Source organism: Bos grunniens, chromosome 5 (assembly GCF_055505025.1).
Source record: "Bos grunniens cultivar Pamir isolate PY7600 chromosome 5, Bosgru_T2T1.0, whole genome shotgun sequence".
Taxonomy (NCBI): domain Eukaryota; kingdom Metazoa; phylum Chordata; class Mammalia; order Artiodactyla; family Bovidae; genus Bos; species Bos grunniens.
In genome coordinates this window covers 111,185,190-111,203,642 of record NC_141169.1, presented here as the reverse complement: position 1 = coordinate 111,203,642, position 18,453 = coordinate 111,185,190, and the positions used below count along the sequence as shown (strand labels likewise).

Below are 18,453 nucleotides of genomic sequence, written 5' to 3'. Positions count from 1 at the left end.
TAGAAACAAAATGCAAGAGTAATGGATTCTGCCTAAGGAGTCAGGAGGGCCGCCCAGCAGAGGGAGTAGGGAAGTTGGTATTTGAAGATTGGTAAGCATAATCAAGGCACAGAGAAATGGAAAGTATCACACATTTATGGAGGGTGTGTTTCAAGCCAGGTACTGCACTAAATATTTTGTATGTCTAATTGTTTAATCCTGCATCCAGCCAGGTCTCTTGTTATATCCATTTCTCTGATGGTTGGTCAGGAGCCTGGTATGTCAGGAGCAGGGTGGGCAATGGAACACCAGGGCTGGGGGATGATTGGGTAGCCCTGATCAACCCCACCCTGCACTCCACACAGGTGCAGACATTCCATGGAGACCTCCTGCAGCACATGGAGAAGAACACCAAGCTGGACATGCAGTTCATCAAAGTGAGTCTGGCCACCCATCCTGGCCCTCCAGCCCATCTCCAGCAGGCCTGCCTTTCCCCATTTGACAGATGAGCACACTGAGGCCAGTGCTGGGCACTGACTGGCCCCAGGTTGTACACGTTCCCGGCTGAGCCCCCTGCCCCTGTCCAGTGCTCTGGCCCATAGGCCAGGTGCCTTGAGCCCTTTAACATGGGGGTCTCCCTCCTCTCTCTACCCCATCCAAGGACAGCCGCCAGCACTACGAGATGGAGTACCGCCACCGAGCCGCCAACCTGGAGAAGAGCATGTCCCAGCTATGGCGGATGGAGCGCAAGAGGGACAAGAACGCACGGGAGATGAAGGTGCAGGGGCTAGGGACGACCCCGGGCTTCTCAGGGATCCCCGACACCCACCCAAGCTCCCCCACCTAGCACCGGCCCTACTCCAGGAGTGTCGTTTGCCCCACCCCGTGTGGTGAGCATAGCTGGAGGGGTCAGCCGGCCCCTGGCGGGCACCCCTGGTCACAGGGACACCATCAACACCGCTCCTTGCCTAGTCACTGTGTGGCCCTCCTCCCATTCCCTTGGCTTCCCCGCCTTCTCCTATTTCACTGGGAGAACCTGAGGTCCTCAGTCACGCCACCCCTAATCAGGGTGCAAAGGCGTAACCCACTAGCAGCCCCGTCACTCTCCCCGGCACGCACACCTCCTGCCCCCTGGCTAAGCCCAGCCCCTCCTCCCTAGGTCAGGGCCCCACACCTGGCCTCCATCTCCAAGACCTTATCTCCTCTCCTGCCTCCTCTCCTGGCTCCTTTACTAAGCTCATCTCTCTCCTCTTTGGAATCTTTCCTCCCAAGCAGGGGGTTATTAATCCATTAATTTGCATTTTCATTAAACAACTTTCCTAGGCCTCACTTCTGGGCTTAGCCCTCTGCCCGGTTCTGGGGACAGAGTGGTGGCTCAGACACCAGCCCGACCTGGGAGAAGTGCCCTCGGGCTGGAGGGCAGGCAGAGCTGAGACTCACAGGAGAGGGCAGGCTCCGAAGTGAGAGTGGGGGCTGGGTGCCCAGGGGAGGCCTCCAGGAGGAGGTGGCTGGTTCACGAAGGAGAGGGAGGCTCAGACCGCTGGCACTCGGGGCTGGATGAGGGACCCATCCCTGGCCTCCAGCCAGAGTTCCCTTTCCCGCAGGAGAGTGTGAACCGGCTGCACGCGCAGATGCAGGCCTTCGTGTCTGAGAGTCAGCGGGCCGCTGAACTGGAGGAGAAGCGGCGCTACCGCTTCCTGGCCGAGAAGCACCTGCTGCTTTCCAACACCTTCCTGCAGTTTTTTGGCCGGGTGAGCTGGGGCTGGGGGACCATTAATGGAACCTTCTAGGGGCGGTGCTCTCCTTGAGCTGGCTGTGCACAGGAATTCCCCTCCCTCCCTCCCCATCCCCTTCTTTCCTTCCACTATGTAGATATTAGATATTTATTTTATTTATTTACTCTTTTTCTTTATTTGTATCATCAGATAGTCATTCATTTATTGTCTTTTTGTTTGTTTGCCGCACTGCATGGTATGCAGAATCTTAGTTCCCCGACCAGGGATTGAACCTGTGCCCCCTGCATTGGAAGCTCAGAGTCTTAGCCACTGGGGCATCAGGGAAGTCCCGATTTCTTGTGGTCTTGTTTAGTTTCTCTTTCCATTTCCCTGTATTCTTCTTTAGTCTCCCAAATACTGCACCCTGGCTGCAAATTCGGGCAAGTGATTTCAGACCTGAGTCTTATTTTCTTATCTGGAAAAGAAGGGAAATAATTGCCCCTGCAGAAGGTTGGCACAAGGGTGGAGCTTGGCATAGGCAGGAGCCCAGTGGGATTAGGGCCTGCTGCCCCTGCTCTCTCCCCTCCAAAGATGAAAACAAAGGCTACCATTCAGGAGACCCGACTCCTTGCAGTCAGCTGCCCCCAGCAGCCAGCAGCCAACTCCTGCCTCTCCACCTCAGCGTCCCTACCTTGCCAGGCCCTCTCTGAGTCTCTGGTTCTGACCCAGGGGCCCTCTGGCGCTGAGCTGAGGTAGGAGCGTGAATGGATCCAGTGACTAATTTCCGCTGTGACTGACAAGACTCTTCAGTTGTCACCACCACACCCAGCCCTCGACTCAGGGCTGAGCCTTCTCCCGTATCCCTCCTCTCACTGAGTGATCCTCCAGGGACGAGCTGCTGCTTCTTCCTCTCTTAAAAATATTTACTTATGTATTTATCTGGCTGCTCCAGGTCTTTGTTGGGACCCGCAGAATCTTTAGTTGTGGCATGTGAACTCTTAGTTGCAGCATGTGAGATCTATTAATAGCTCCCTGATCAAGGATTGCTTCCATCACCAGTGCATCCACCAGTGACTGGCGATGGAAGCAAGATCCGATGCTGTAAAGAGCAATATTGCATAGGAACCTGGAATGTTAGGTCCATGAATCAAGGCAAATTGGAAGTGGTCAAAACAGGAGATGGCAAGTGTGAATGTCGACATTTTAGGAATCAGCGAACTGAAATGGACTGGAATAGGTGAATTTAACTCAGATGACCATTGTATCTATTACTGTGGGCAAGAATCCCTTAGAAGAAATGGAGTAGTCATCATAGTCAACAAGAGTCCAAAATGCAGTACTTGGATGCAGTCTCAAAAACAATAAATTGATCTGTTCATTTCCAAGGCAAACCATTTAATATCACCGCAATCCAAGTCTATGCCCCAACCAGTAACGCTGAAGAGCTGAAGTTGAACAGTTCTATGAAGACCTATAAGACCTTCTAGAACTAACAACCAAAAAAGATGTCCTTTTCATTACAGGGAACTGAAATGCAAATGTAGGAAATCAAGAAATACCTGGAGTAACAGGCAAATTTGACCTTGGAGTACAGAATGAAGCAGGGCAAAGGCTAACAGTGTTTTGCCAAGAGAACGCACTGGTCATAGCAAACACCCTCTTCCAACAACACAAGAGAAAACTCTACACGTGGACATCACCAGATGGTCAACACTGAAATTAGATTGATTATATTCTTTGCAGCCAAAGATGGAGAAGCTGTATACAGTCAGCAAAAACAAGACCGGGAGCTGACTGTGGCTCAGATCATGAATTCCTCATTGCCAAATTCAGACTTAAATTGACAAAAGTAGGGAAAACCACTAGACCATTCAGGTATGACCTAAATCAAATACCTTATGATTATACAGTGGAAGTGAGAAGTAGATTTAAGGGACTAGATCTGATAGACAGAGTGTCTGATAAACTATGGATGGAGGTTCATGACACTGTACAGGAGACAGGGATCAAGATCGTCTCCAAGAAAAAGAAATGCAAAAAACCAAAATAGCCTTCTGGGGAGGCCTTACAAATAGCTGTGAAAAAAAGAGAAGCGAAAAGCAAAGGAGAAAAGGAAAGATATACCCATTTGAATGCAGAGTTCCAAAGAATAGCAAGGAGAGATAAGAAAGCCTTCCTCAGCGATCAATGCAAAGAAATAGAGGAAAACAACAGAATGGGAAAGATTAGAAATCTCTTAAAGAAAATTAGAGATACCAAGGGAACATTTCATGCAAAGATGGGCTCGATAAAGGACAGAAATGGTATGGACCTAATAGAAGCAGAAGATATTAAGAAGAGGTGGCAAGAATACACAGAAGAACTGTACAAAAAAGATCTTCATGACCTAGATAATCATGATGGTGTGATCACTCACCTAGAGCCAGACATCCTGGAATGTGAAGTCAAGTGGACCTTAGAAAGCATCACTATCAACAAAGCTAGTGGAGGTGATGGAATTCCAGTCGAGCTCTTTCAAATCCTAAAAGATGATGCTGTGAAAGTGCTGCACTCAATATGCCAGCAAATTTGGAAAACTCAGCAGTGGCCACAGGACTGGAAAAGGTCAGTTTTCATTCCAATCCCAAAGAAAGGCAATGTCAAAGAATGTTCAAACTACCGCACAATTGCACTCATCTCACACGCTAGTAAAGTAATGCTCAAAATTCTCCAAGCCAGGCTTCAGCAATACGTGAACTGTGAACTTCCAGATGCTCAACCTGGATTTAGAAAAGGCAGAGGAACCAGAGATCAAATTGCCGACATCTGCTGGATCATCAAAAATGCAAGAAAGTTCCAGAAAAACATCTATTTCTGCTTTATTGACTATGCCAAATCCTTTGACTGTGTGGATCACAATAAACTGTGGAAACTTCTGAAAGAGATGGGAATACCAGACCACTTGACCTGTCTCTTGAGAAACCTGTATGCAGGTCAGGAAGCAACAGTTAGAACTGGACAACAGACTGGTTCCAAATAGGAAAAGGAGTACATCAAGGCTGTATATTGTCACCCTGCTTATTTAACTTCTATGCAGAGTACATCATGAGAAATGCTGGGCTGGAAGAAGCACAAGCTGGAATCAAGATTGCCGGGAGAAATCTCAATAACCTCAGATATGCAGATGACACCACCCTTATGGCAGAAAGTGAAGAGGAACTAAAGAGCCTCTTGATGAAAGTGAAAGAGGAGAGTGAAAAAGTTGGCTTAAAGCTCAACATTCAGAAAACTAAGATCATGGCACCTGGTCCCATCACTTCATGGCAAATAGAAGAGAAAGCAGTTGAAATAGTGTTTTTTGGGCTCCAAAATCACTGCAGATGGTGACTGCAACCATGAAATTAAAAGACACTTGCTCTTTGGAAGGAAAGCTGTGACCAACTAGACAGCATATTAAAAGGAAGAGACATTACTTTGCCAAACAAAGATCTGTCTAGTCAAGGCTATGGGTTTTCCAGTAGTCACGTATGGATGTGAGAGTGGGACTATAAAGAAAGCTGGGCGCAGAAGAATTGATGCTTTTGATCTGTGGTGTTGGAGAAGACTCTTGAGAGTCCCTTGGACTGCAAGGAGATCCAACCAGTCCATCCTAAAGGAAATCAGTCCTGAATTTTCATTGGAAGGACTGATGCTGAAGCTGAAGCTCCAATACTTTGGCCACCTGATGTGAAGAGCTGACTCATTTGAAAAGACCATGATGCTGAGAAAGATTGAAGGCGGGAGGAGAAGGGGATGACAGAGGATGAGATGGTTAGATGGCATCACCAACTCAATGGACATGAGTTTGAGTAAACTCCAGGAGTTGGTGATGGACAGGGAGGCCTGGCATGCTGCAGTTCATGGGGTTGCAAAGAGTCAGACATGACTGAGCGACTGAACTGAACTGATCAAGGATTGAACCTGGGCCCCCTACACTGGGAGTGCACAGTCTTAGCTACTGAACCACCAAGAAGTCCCTTCTTCCTTTCAACAGTTTTATTGAGATATAGTTCACACACCATGCACGTCACCCATTTAAAGTACATAGTTCAGTGGTGTAGTATATTCACAGACGTGTGCATCCATGCCACAAGGGTTTTTTGTTTAATGTTTATTTATTTGGCTGCATTGGGTCAGAGTTGTGGCATGTGGTATCTTTAAGCATTGGGAGTGCAGTCTTAGCCACTGGACCACCAGGGAAGTCCCATCACATTCAAGTTCAGAACATTTAATTACCCCTAAAAAACCCCGGTGCCCCTTGCTGGTCATTTCCCAGTCCTCCCATTTCCTCTTGCCTTAAGCAACCGTCAGTCTACTTTCTGTCTCTACAGACTTACCACTTCTGGCCATTTCATGCTTTCCTGGTAGTCAGTTGGTAAAGAATCTGCCTGCAATGCTGGAGACCTGGGTTTGATTCCCGGGTTGGGAAGATCATATAAAAGGAATCATACAATATTTGGCCCCCTGTGACTGGCTTCTTTCACTAAGCATCATGGTTTTCAAGTTCATCGGTATTGGAGCATGCATCCATACACCATTCCAGTTTACTGCCAAATAGGATCCCATCATCTGGATGTACCACGTTTACTTATCCATTCCACAGCTGATGGACACCTGGCTTGTTTCTGCCGTTTGGTTTTAAGAAGGATGCTGCGATGGGTATCCACGTACAAGTTTTTCTGTGGACGTGTGTTTTCATTTCTCATGGGTATATAGGAGTGGGGTTTCTGGGTCATATGGGAATTCTGTTTAATTTGAGGAACTTCCAGATTCTTTTACCATTTTACATTCCTACCAGCAGTTTATGAGGTTTCTAATTTCTCCACATCCTTGTGAACACTTGTTGGCACTTAAAAAAAAAAAAAAGATTTATTTATTTATTTATTTTTGACTGCTCTGGGTCTTCGCTGCTGCAGGCTGGCTTTCTCTAGTAGCAGTGAGTGGGGGCTACTCCTCACTGCAGCACACGGCCTTCTCTTTGGGTGGTTTATCTTGTTGTGGAGCATGGACGCTATGGTGTGTGGGATCTTCCCAGAGCAGGGAAACCTGTGTCCTACTGCATTGGCAGGCAGATTCTTAACCACTGGGCCGCCAGGGAAGCTCCTGGGCTTTCTGATTACAGCCATCCTAGTGAGCGTGGAGTGGTGTCTCACTGTGGTTTTGATTTGCACTTCTCTGATGGCTGATGATGCAGAGTATCTTTCACGTACTTGTTCAGTTCAGTCGCTCAGTCATGTCTGACTCTTTGTGACCCCATGGACTGCAGCATGTCAGGTTTCCCTGTCCGTCACCAACTCCCAGAGCTTGCTCAAACTCATGTCTATCAAGCTGGTGATGCCATCCAACCATCTCATCTTCTATCGTCCCCTTCTCCTCCCTCCTTCAATCTTTCCCAGCATCAGGGTCCATTCCAGTGAGTCAGCTCTTCACATCAGGTGGCCAAAGTATTGGAGCTTCAGCTTCAGCATCAGTCCTTCCAATGAAAATTCAGGACTGATTTCCTTTAGGATGGACTGGTTGGATCTCCTTGCAGTCCAAGGGACTCTCAAGAGTCTTCTCCAACACCACAGTTCAAAAGCATCAATTCTTCTGCACTCAGCTTTCTTTATAATCCAACTCTCACATCCATACATGACTACTGGAAAAATCATAGGTTTGACTAGATGGACCTTCGTTGGCAAAGTAATGTGTCTGCTTTTTAATATGCTGTCTAGGTTGGTCATAGCTTTTCTTCCAAAGAGCAAACATCTTTTAATTTCATGGCTGCAGTCACCATCAGAAGTGATTTTGGAGCCCCCCCCCCCTCCACACACACAAAATAAGGTCTGTCACTGTTTCCATTGTTTTCTCATCTATTTGCCATGAAGTGATGGGACCAGATGCCATGATCTTCATTTTTTTGGATGTTGAGTTTTAACCCAGCTTTTTTATTCTCCTCTTTCACTTTATCATGAGGCTCTTTAGTTCTTCTCTGCTTTCTGCCATAAGGGTGGTGTCATCTGCTTATCTGAGGTTATTGATATCTCTACCTGCAATCTTGATTCTAGCTTGTGCTTCATCCAGCCTCGCATTTCTCGTGATGTACTCTGAATATAGGTTAAATAAGCAGGGTGACAGTATACAGCTTTGACATACTCCTTTCCCAATTTGGAACCAATCTGTTGTTCCACGTCCAGTTCTAACTGTTGCTTCTTTTTATTTTATTTTATTTTATTTAACTTTACAATATTGTATTGGTTTTGCCATATATCAAAATGAATCTGCCACAGGTATACATGTGTTCCCCGTCCTGAACCCTTCTCCCTCCTCCCTCCCCGTACCATCCCTCTGGGTCGTCCTAGTGCACCAGCCCCAAGCATCCAGTATCGTGCATCGAACCTGGACTGGCAACTCGTTTCATATATGATATTATACATATTTCAATGCCATTCTCCCAAATCATCCCACCCTCTCCCTCTCCTACAGAGTCCAAAAGACTGTTCTATACATCAGTGTCTCTTTTGCTGTCTCATATACAGGGTTATTGTTACCATCTTTCTAAATTCCATATATATGCGTTAGTATACTGTATTGGTGTTTTTCTTTCTGGCTTACTTCACTCTGTATAATAGGCTCCAGTTTCATCCACCTCATTAGAACTGATTCCAATGTATTCTTTTTAATGGCTGAGTAATACTCCATTGTGTATATGTACCACAGCTTTCTTATCCATTCATCTGCTGATGGACATCTAGGTTGCCTCCATGACCTGGCTATTATAAACAGTGCTGCGATGAACATTGGGGTACACATGTCTCTTTCAATTCTGGTTTCCTCAGTGTGTATGCCCAGCAGTGGGATTGCTGGATCATAAGGCAGTTCTATTTCCAGTTTTTTAAGGAATCTCCACACTGTTCTCCAGAGTAGCTGTACTAGTTTGCATTCCCACCAACAGTGTAAGAGGGTTCCCTTTTCTCCACATCCTCTCCAGCATTTATTGCTTGTAGACTTTTGGATCGCAGCCATTCTGACTGGCGTGAAATGGTACCTCATAGTGGTTTTGATTTGCATTTCTCTGATAATGAGTGATGTTGAGCATCTTTTCATGTGTAACTGTTGCTTCTTGACCTGCATACAGGTTTCTCAGGAGGCAGGTAAGGTGGTCTGGTTTTCCCATCTCTTGAAGAACTTTCCAGTTTGTTATGATCTACACAGTCAAAGGCTTTGGCGTAATCAATAAAGCAGATGTCTTTCTGGAACTCTCTTGCTTTTTCAATGATCCAACCTACTTGTTGGCCATGTATATATCTTCTTTGGAAGGAAACTCCTCTTTCTGCCTGTATCCTGAACAGTTAACTCCAGCATTAAGAGGAGAAAGGCTGCTTCCTGCTGAGTGATCACCTCTCAGGAGGAAGCAGTTGATTAAATGAACCAGACTTCCCGTAGGTATGGGGGAATATGTAGCGTGTTTTCGGAGCCAGCTGGGCTTTAGAACATACAAGATCTAACTCCTAAGACAGTTAAATATAAATATGTACCTGCTAACTATTTCTATACGCAGAATGCACAAGATTTGAAAGAACTCTAAGTGCCAAAGCTCAAAAAGGTGTCTTTCTCTTCTGTCTCCAGTGATCAGCCCTTGCTTAGCCCAAGTCTAATCAATAACATGCCTTTATACCCTGGGTTTATCTCAGTTGTGCAAGTAGATCTCTAGGATAAGTACCTAGAAATGGGATTAGTGTGTCCAGGGATAGAAACATTGGCTATACCAATTTATATTTCCACCAGCAAGGGCGGAGATTCCCTATTTCCTTGACAACAGTGATCTTCACTAATCAGAAAGGTTAAAATGGTATCTTGGTGTAGTTTTACATTACACTTGTCTTATAAGTGAGGTTGACATCTTTTCATGTTTCAGAGCCATTTGATTTCCTTTACTGTGACAGGTCAGTATCTTTTCCTCCATTTTTCTTATGAATTTATAGGAACTCTTGATATGTTACTGAAAGTAGCCTTTCTTGGTGATGAGTTGCAAACATTTTCCCAATTTGTCATTGATCACTTGATTTTGCTTATTGTGAGTTTTGCCATGTTAAAAAATATATATTTTTAGTTAGGTTTACCAGTCTTCTATAGTTTGGGGGAGTTGTCTCATACTTAGAATGGCTTTCGCTCTCCGTTACGATTTTTGAAATTCTCCCATGGTCTACTCTATGTTTCTTCCCAACCACCGACTAAGCTGCCTAAATGCAGGGCTGAGGGGAGCCAGTCAACTTGAGTCTTGTCCAGGCCAAGACTCTGAGACTCCCCTAGTACCCTGGCAGGTGCTCTCAGATTGGACAAAAACCCTTCTTTATGGTAAGCAAAATCGTATGCTCGTGCTTTGCTAACTGCCTCCAAAACAAGTGTACAAAGGCCTTTGGCATTTTGTCTTTCTGTTGTTTTGCTAATTAATTATGCAAGGCAAAGAGGGGGTGGACACCTAGTGACCAACTGGACTAGTTGCTCCTGTGACGTGAGCTCTGTTTTGCTGCCTGAGATCAGATTTTCAGCAACTGGGCCAGACTGAAGGGAACAATCATTGAAAAGTACAGTCACAGGAAGCTTCCTCAGGACAGACAAGTACAGGCCACTCCGTTGCTTACTAGATTCGAGACCTTGAGACAGTCATTAACTGCTCTGATCCTCAGCATCTTCTTTTGTAATAATGACACCTACCTCCCAGGCCATTGGAAGAATCTAGTAAGATAATGGAGGTAAAGCCTTTAACCCTGGGCCTGGCACAGAGTTGATGCTCAACAAAGGGAAGCTTGTTTTATACTTTTTCAAATTTGGCCATTCCAGGTCTTAGTTGCAGCACGTGGGATCTTTAGTTTTGGCAGGCGAACTCTCGGTTTGCGGTGTGCATGCTAAGTCGCTTCACTTATTTCTGACTCCGCGACCCTATGGACTGTAAGCCCACCAGGCCCCTCGGTCCATGGGGTTCTCCAGACAAGAATACTGGAGTGTGTTGCCGTGCCCTCCTCCAGGGGTTTTTCCAGACCTAGGGATCAAACCCGTCTCTTACATCTCCTGCACTGGCAAGTGGGTTCTTTACCACTAGTGCCACCGGCAAAGCCCCTGGTTGCCACTGGCGGGATCTAGTTCCCTGACCAAAGTTGAACTCTGACCCCTTGCATTGGAAGCACAGAGTCTTAGCCACTGGACCACCAGGGAGGTCCTCAAAAAGAAGCTTTTTATTTTTCCTAAGGCGACAGTCCTGAACTTGGCCTTGAGGGAGCCAATGTTTGAATAGAAAATGGAGAGACATTTATAACTGGAGAGCAGGGTGTTCTGATTGTACCTAGGATGACCTGAGTGACCACACAGAGCGATCCAAGCCACTGAAAGAAGTTTTATTACATATCACACTTTCCAAGAGAAAGGGCCATGCCACGACATGCAGGGCCAAGTTGGGGTAGCACCAGGGTTTGGTTAAGAGGCAGAAGCAGCCAAGGGAAAGTATGGCTCAGAACCTTGATTATGGTTTCTGGGTGAAGGGATGGGCCAAGCAGGGTCGGCAGGTTTAGAACTAGATGATTCTAATGATTTCAGTGAGCTCTGGGCTATAGGAGTTGTCTCTAGTTGTCCAGTACCTGGCTTGGATGATTTAGGGCAGGGGAAATGCTGTCTCCGTGTGTGTTAGAAGGAGATAATTGAGGATGCAGGCTTTTTCGTTTCTTGGTTTGTTTTTATTTTTTTTCACTGCACCACCCAGCACATGAGATTTTAGTTCCCGGACCAGGGATGTAACCAGCCCCCCCTGCAGTGGAAGTGTGGAGTCTTAACCACAGGGAAGTCCCAAGATATGGGGTTTTGATTGGTTGATGAAAAGTGTGCTCAAATTGTTTACTATCTCTAGGAATTATCTAGCCCTGTGGGAGAAGGCAATGACACCCCACTCCAGTACTCTTGCCTGGAAAATCCCATGGACGGAGGAGCCTGGTAGGCTGCAGTCCATGGGGTCTCTAGGAGTCGGACACTACTGAGCGACTTCACTTTCACTTTTCACTTTCATGCATTGGAGAAGGAAATGGCAACCCACTCCAGTGTTCTTGCCTGGAGAATCCCAGGGACCGGGGAGCCTGATGGGCTGCCATCTAGGGGTTGCACAGAGTCGGACGTGACTGAAGCGACTTAGCAGCAGCAGTAGCAGTGAGGTGCAGTCTTTTCAGAATTAGCAAGGCCCAGGATGTCAAAGCATTATCTGGCAACTTGCTCCAGTATCCTTGACTGGAAAATTCCATGGACAGATTGCCTGGCGCACTACAGTCCATGGGGTGGCAAAGAGTCAGACACGACTGAGTGACTGAGCACATACATACACACAGAGGATGTCAAAACATAAAATACAGAAAATTTAAAACATGATTAATAAGCACAGCAGGTCTAACATTTAAAGCCCTCCCCAATCCCACGTTTTTATGGACTATGTGGTCAGCTGCTGAGTTTCTTGTCCTTGAAGGTATCCAAACAGAATTAGATGCCCATGTATTGGGGATACTAGAAAAGGGATGCTTATTGGAAGAACTATTTGAAAGGCTTCTTCTAGACAACTACTCAAGCTGGCTTACACAAAAGTGTTTATTAGTCACTGGGAAGTTTGAGCCTTTCAGGTATAGTTGGATCCAGGAGTACACAAGCTGTCATCAGAAATTTGCCCCTCTCTGTTGCTTAGCTGAAGTTTCCTCTGCCTTCACCCTCTCTTGATATCTAGCAAACTCCATGAGGTGAGAGAATAAAATTTTCCAGATTATTCCAGGGCAAGTCCTGGGACTGGCTCTTCGGTCACAGTTTTTGGTAGGTGCCCATCCCTGACTCCATCTCTGTAGCCAGGAGGATGAAGTGAAAGTGAAGTCACTCAGTTGTGTCCGACTGTTTGCGACCCCATGGACTGCAGCCTACTAGGCTCCTCTGTCCACGGGATTTTCCAGGCAAGAATACTGGAGTAGGTTGCCATTTCCTTCTCCAGGAGATCTTCCCAACCCGGGGATGGAACCTGGGTCTCCCGCATTGTAGGCAGACACTTTACCGTCTGAGCCACCAGGGAAGTCTTGGAGCAACCCAAGTGGTCAAACCTATATTGTACCCCTACCCCGGTATCAGATCGAGGCGGAGCCCCACTCAAAGCACACAGACTGAGAGAGGGGCCAGGGGAGGCCCCTCCAGGAAAACTGAAGAGCCTTCGACAAAGGACCGGGAGGCCCGGACGGTGTGTGACCCCAAAGTGACCACAGCGACCTCTGGTTCCTTCCAGCTAGAAATTCCGGCCACCCTCAGCTTGCAGGGCCCGAGTTTCCAGGTCGAGGGTGCCACTTTTCGGTCCCCTGGGCAGTCTGGGAGCTGGCTGCTCAGACCTCGCTGACCCTCGCGTCCCCCCCTGGCCAGGCCCGGGGGATGCTCCAGAACCGCGTGCTGCTGTGGAAGGAGCAGTCGGAGGCCAGCCGCAGCCCATCGCGCGCCCACTCCCCGGGCCTGCTGGGCCCCGTGCTGGGGCCGCCCTACCCCTCGGGCCGCCTGACGCCCACCCGCCTGGACATGGTGAGGCCCTGGGCGCCCCCGCCGCCGCCGTTCGCGCCCCCGCCGCCCCCGGCACCCTCCGCGGGACCCTGGGGCCTGAGGCCCGCCGCCTGGAGCCTCCTCCCCCCGAGGGCTCCGGTCTACGCAGCGCCCCTCCGCCGCTCCTTCCGCCCCGGCGCGGCCTCCGCGCCCCCGTGGTGGCTCGGCCGGCGGCCCGAGAACCCCTACGCCGAGGCCTGGGACTGGGGGTGGGGGCTGGAATAGGGCGCCGCGCCCCGCCCCTCCCCGCCCCACCCTCCCCTGCCCGTCTGCCCCTAGCAGCCCCAGAGGGCCCTGGGAGAGTTCGGCTCCCCCCGCAGCCGGCACGGCTCCGGCTCCTACGGCCCCGAGCCCGCCGAGGCGAGGTCCGCGTCCCAGCTGGAGCCAGACCACCGCCGGTCCCTGCCCCGGACGCCGTCCGCCTGTGAGTAGCCCCCGGAGCGCAGAGGGAGGGCCGGGGTCTCAGGCTGGGGACCTGGGGCCGGGAAGAGGAACCGAGGTTGCGCGGCAGCAGGAGGGATCGAGGGTAGACGCCAGGGAGGACTTCCCACCCACGTGGCACGGCGCTCTCCCGCCCCTCCCTCAGCCTCGCTCTACAGCAGCAGCACCCAGCGCTCGCGCTCCAACTCCTTCGGCGAGCGCCCGGGCGGTGGGGGCGGCGGCGGCTGCGCCCGGAGAGTCCGCGCTCTGGTCTCACACTCGGAGGGCGCCAACCACACGCTGCTGCGCTTCTCGGCCGGAGACGTCGTCGAGGTGCTGGTGCCCGAAGCCCAGAACGGCTGGCTCTATGGCAAGCTGGAGGGCTCATCCTCGTGAGTGGGAGCCCCGGGGCGCAGGGTGGGTTGGAAGGAGGACTGGATGGCCTGGGTTCCAGCTCCGAGTCTTCCAGGATAGCAGCTGTCCCTGAGGCCTCGGACAGCTCTCCCCTTTTCCCATCCTTCTCCTCGTCCCACCCTATTTTCCTCATCCCTTCTGGCAGGGAAGGAAGAACCTCTTTACCAAGTTCAGGGTGGTGGCCCTTGAGAGGATGGTAGAGGATGGGGAAGGGAAAGGTTCTCTCACAAATGGGAACACTACGAAACCGTACTGCTTGAGCACCCACCATGCACCTCAAAGTGAGCCAAGCTCTGAGAAGAGACTGGACAGAGAGGTGGGCCAGGTGCAGGGGAGATGCTGGGACCTTGCAAGCCGAGTGTGCTCACTCCCTCGCAGTCAGACACGGGGGAAATCCTTAGAGAACATAAACGGGGGCTGCTTTTGACACCAGGCAGTAGAAAAGGGGGAGGCGGGGGAGTACACTGCAGTCGCTGCAAGCCTGGAGGAGAGCAGGGACCACTCTTTCTGCCAGAGAAAAGAGGGAAGGTGGGAGCTCGCTGCAGCCACACAGTGCCTTCCCCCCAGGGCTTTACGGGCAAGAGACTGTGTGGTGCTCAGGCCCACTCATGCTAAGGAGAGAGGAATGAGTGAGGATAAGAGGGGATGAATGAATGGAACATCCACAGAGGAGTCAGCAGGTGCACGTGAGGGTGCTCACCGGGTGGGTTAGTAGGTGGTTACTGGATGAGGATGTTGTAGGCAGGCGGATGCTTGTTCCTATGAGCAGATGGGCAGATACAGGGGGGCACGGAAAGATGCACAGATGGGGGGTGCACGTCTAGACTAATTGGGAGAGGTGTGTGAGTGGATTGACAGAGAGGTGGGCAGTGGGCAAGTGCTGATGGATGGGTTAGTGGATTGGCGGTCCTGGGGTGGTTGCCCTCATGGATGAGTGATGCGTGGACAGCATGATTGTGTGGATAGATGGTGGATGGCAGGTGACTGAATGGATAAGGAACAGAAGGAGGAGCCAATGGGTAGAGATGTAACCAAGAACACAGGTGGTGGGAAAGACACCTGCTTTGCAGGCCCACGTCGGAGGGCAGCAGGGTGCCACCCTGAAAGTTCCCTAAACAGGCATGTAGCCAACCTCCTGGGAAGACCTGATTATAAAACCGCCTAGAACAGTATATTAACGCATATATATGGAATTGAGAAAGATGGTAACGATGACTCTATATGCGAGACAACAAAAGAGACACAGATGTAAAGAACAGACTTTTGGACTCTGTGAGATGGGATGATTTGAGAGAATAGCACTGAAACATGTGTATTACCATATGTGAGACAGATCACCAGTCCAAGTTCGATGTGTGAAACGGCACTCAAAGCCGGTGCACTGGGACGACTCTGAGGGATGGGGTGGGGAGAGGGGTTCAGGATGGGGGACACATGTACACCCATGGCTGATTCATGTCGATGTATGGCAAAAACCACTGCAATATTGTAAAGTAATTAGCCTCCAATTAAAATTAATTAAAAAAATCAGAGGTATGATTTTTAGATCAGAGGTCTCAAATCACAGTCCTGGGACATCATTATTCTTTCTGTGATTCAGGTTAGGGAAAATGATGGCAAGTTTCATTAGTAGGCATATTATGGTGAAAAGAGAACTAAAACGCTCTGAAAATGGTTTTACTTTGTCAGTTTGAGTTGAAATAGCTTCCAGTTACCTTTAGGTGAGAATGTTGTCGATCAGGTTTGAGGTGGGGCGTCTATGGTGGCTCTTTGGAGAACACTTGCCCAGGTGTTCTGCATAATCTGATGGATTCCGTGGAATCTGAAAAGGCTAGGGAACATCGATCGTAGTGTCTCTCCTTTGACCCTGGCTGCTCTGAAGGTGCAGTAATGAGCTTCCAATCAGACAAAGTCTCCAGGGGCAGGATGCCCAGAGTCACCGGAACCAGGGGGCCCAGGGTGGAGGGTTAATAGCCAGGCACCCCTGGCTCCGGTGCTCTTTCCTCTGGGCTCCCACAGCTGCCTGTGGTCCCCCACCCCAGCCCACCCTCTCCCCTGGGCATCACCCTCGTAATCATCTGTTTGTGGATCTGTCTCCCTGCCGGGCTGGGAGCCCCAGGGGAGCAGGGATTGCGTCTGGCTCTCCATGGGCCCTCGTGTAGTGGGTGCTCAGTGAGTAGGGAATGAAACTGTCACTCCATGTCCTCAGATACAATGATTTCCTTCTCAGATCTCCAGTTCCCCCTCTCTAAGACACCCCAGCCCCTGGTAGGACCCATGAGTCTGGGCGGGTGGCTTTGAGTGACAGCAAAGACTTCCTTCAAAAAATGAAAGGAGTTACTCTGAGCCACGCCTGGCACACAGCAGTGCCCAGTAGTCGTCGACCCCTCTTAGAAGTGGCATTTTGATCACTGCTGTTGGGCCTCTTGCTTCCACCCTACAGGAGCGGCTGGTTCCCTGAGGCCTATGTGAAGCCTTTGGACGAGCTGCCCGTGAATCCCATGAACCCCTTGAACCCAGTGACCTCCATGAACCCCAGGAGCCCTGTGAATGAGCTGCCTTCCAGGTACCGCTGGTCAGAGGTAGGGCAGGGGCTTCAGTGGGTGGCGGGGGCAGTGGCCCCACCCACCAGGGAGGGCATCTCTGAGCTGCAGTCCTGAGTGGGCCCAGCCTCCCTTGGCCCCTGGAGAAAGGGCGCCCCCATCTCACTACAGGCTGAAGGTCATTGTCCGTCCCTCTCAGGACTGCCTTCAAGCCAACAGTCTCCTTTCACCCAGGGGAAGAGGATGTGGGATGCTCAGGGGCCCAGCAGATGGGGTTGGATGCAGCAGGGCCTGAACCCTGACTCTCTTCTCTTCTCTCCTTTCTCTGGACTCAGGTCCTACCCGCTCCGGGGTAGCCACAGCCTTGATGACCTCCTGGACCGACCAGGCAACTCCACAGCATCTTCGGACTACTGGGATGGCCAGTCCCGCTCCCGAACCCCAAGCCACATCCCGAGCCGCACCCCCAGCCCCGCACCTACACCCTTGCCCAGCAGCCGCCGAAGTAGCATGGGCAGCATGGGGGTGGCCAGTGACGTCAAGGTGAGCCCCCTCTTGCAGCCTGCTCTCAACCCCGGGGTGGGGCAGTGGGCAGGGAGACCAGGTAACCCTCCCTGCCATCCCTTGGCTGGCTGGAGGGGACCCTCCCAGCCCAGCCGCAGCCTGCCCATCTGTGCAGGGAAGGACAGAATGGGCTTCTTGAGTCCGGGGTGGAGGGTGGGGGGGAAAGATTCCTCTAGCAGAGGGGAGCCCCAGAGTCCTGATAGGAGCACTGGAAAAGGGCCCCCTCTGGGGCGGTGTTAGTCCTGGGAGATGGCACTTGGCCCAGAGGCTCCTTGAGTCTACACCCACAGCATTTTGTGTTTTCAAATGCTTGACCTCATCTCGCAGGAGCTTGGCACTGCAGAGGCCTCTGGGCCAGTCCTCTGCCCTGCTGGAGTGGGGAGCTGGGTGGGGGACTCGCTTGCTCCTTCCCCACCAAACCCGATCCTCCCTCCCCCTCACTGCAGAAACTTGCATCCTGGGAGCAGCAACCCCCAGAGCTCTTCCCTCGGTGAGTCCCCGAGCAAGTGTCAGAGGGAGCTGGGCTCGGCAGAGGGCTGTGGGGGAGACACGGTGGGCCTGAGTGGAGGTGACCCCGTGGGCACAGGAGGTAGGGGCGGACCCCTGGCTCAGATGCCCAGATGCCTCCCCCAGATCCCCAGCCAGTTGGGGACCTGGCCCCTCTCACTCCCTCCTCTCCCCACCACCCCCGGCAGGGGTACGAACCCCTTTGCTACCGTAAAGCTGCGTCCCACCGTCACCAATGACCGCTCAGCGCCCCTCATCCGCTGAGGCGCCTTCCTCCACCTGGAGTCTGAGGTCGTCCCCGCCACCCACACCTGCCCAGCTGCCTAGAGCTGGCGGCAGCGGAAGCAGCAGCAGTGGATCCAAGGAGCTGGGGCCTTGGTACCGGGGGGTGACCGCCCCTCCCCAAACCACACCCCAGCCTGAGCAGTTCCAAGGGCATTGGCCTAGGGTCTGGGCCCTTCAAACGAAAGCAGGCGGAATTAGGGGACAGAACCATTTCTTCCCCTCCAGGGACTCCGGACTCTCCCTGGGGGCCTACCTTGTGCCCCCTCAAACTCTTCCCCCTTCTCTGTCCCAGTGGGGAGAAGCCCCTTGCACACCCCCTCTCCCACCCCACATAGCTCCCTGTTTAACTTTTGTAAATGGTGAGAAATAAAGCAAGTGCAACACATCAGCCAGCCTGGCAGAGTCTGATTTAGGGGACAGGGTGGGGCAGG

The 18,453-nt window shown here is 50.8% G+C and overlaps 1 protein-coding gene across 6 annotated transcripts in view; it reads left to right on the top strand.

Moving 5' to 3' along the window:
- BAIAP2L2 (BAR/IMD domain containing adaptor protein 2 like 2) overlaps positions 1 to 18,410 on the top strand; it is a 29,075-nt gene extending 10,665 nt beyond the window's left edge. For 2 of the 6 annotated variants that reach the window (XM_086402797.1, XM_086402800.1), the window contains 10 exons: positions 345 to 416; positions 641 to 757; positions 1,584 to 1,730; positions 13,119 to 13,271; positions 13,569 to 13,713; positions 13,876 to 14,101; positions 16,567 to 16,689; positions 17,002 to 17,209; positions 17,677 to 17,720; positions 17,954 to 18,410. In XM_086402797.1, the coding sequence (XP_086258923.1) occupies positions 345 to 416; positions 641 to 757; positions 1,584 to 1,730; positions 13,119 to 13,271; positions 13,569 to 13,713; positions 13,876 to 14,101; positions 16,567 to 16,689; positions 17,002 to 17,209; positions 17,677 to 17,720; positions 17,954 to 18,392 (1,674 nt within the window). In that variant the 3' untranslated portion in view covers positions 18,393 to 18,410. Of the gene's footprint in view, positions 1 to 344; positions 417 to 640; positions 758 to 1,583; positions 1,731 to 13,118; positions 13,272 to 13,568; positions 13,714 to 13,875; positions 14,102 to 16,566; positions 16,690 to 17,001; positions 17,210 to 17,676; positions 17,721 to 17,925 lie in introns of all 6 variants that reach the window. The other 4 variants (XM_086402798.1, XM_086402802.1, XM_086402801.1 and 1 more) reach the window with 4 other exon arrangements.
- The last annotated feature ends 43 nt before the right edge of the window (positions 18,411 to 18,453 follow it).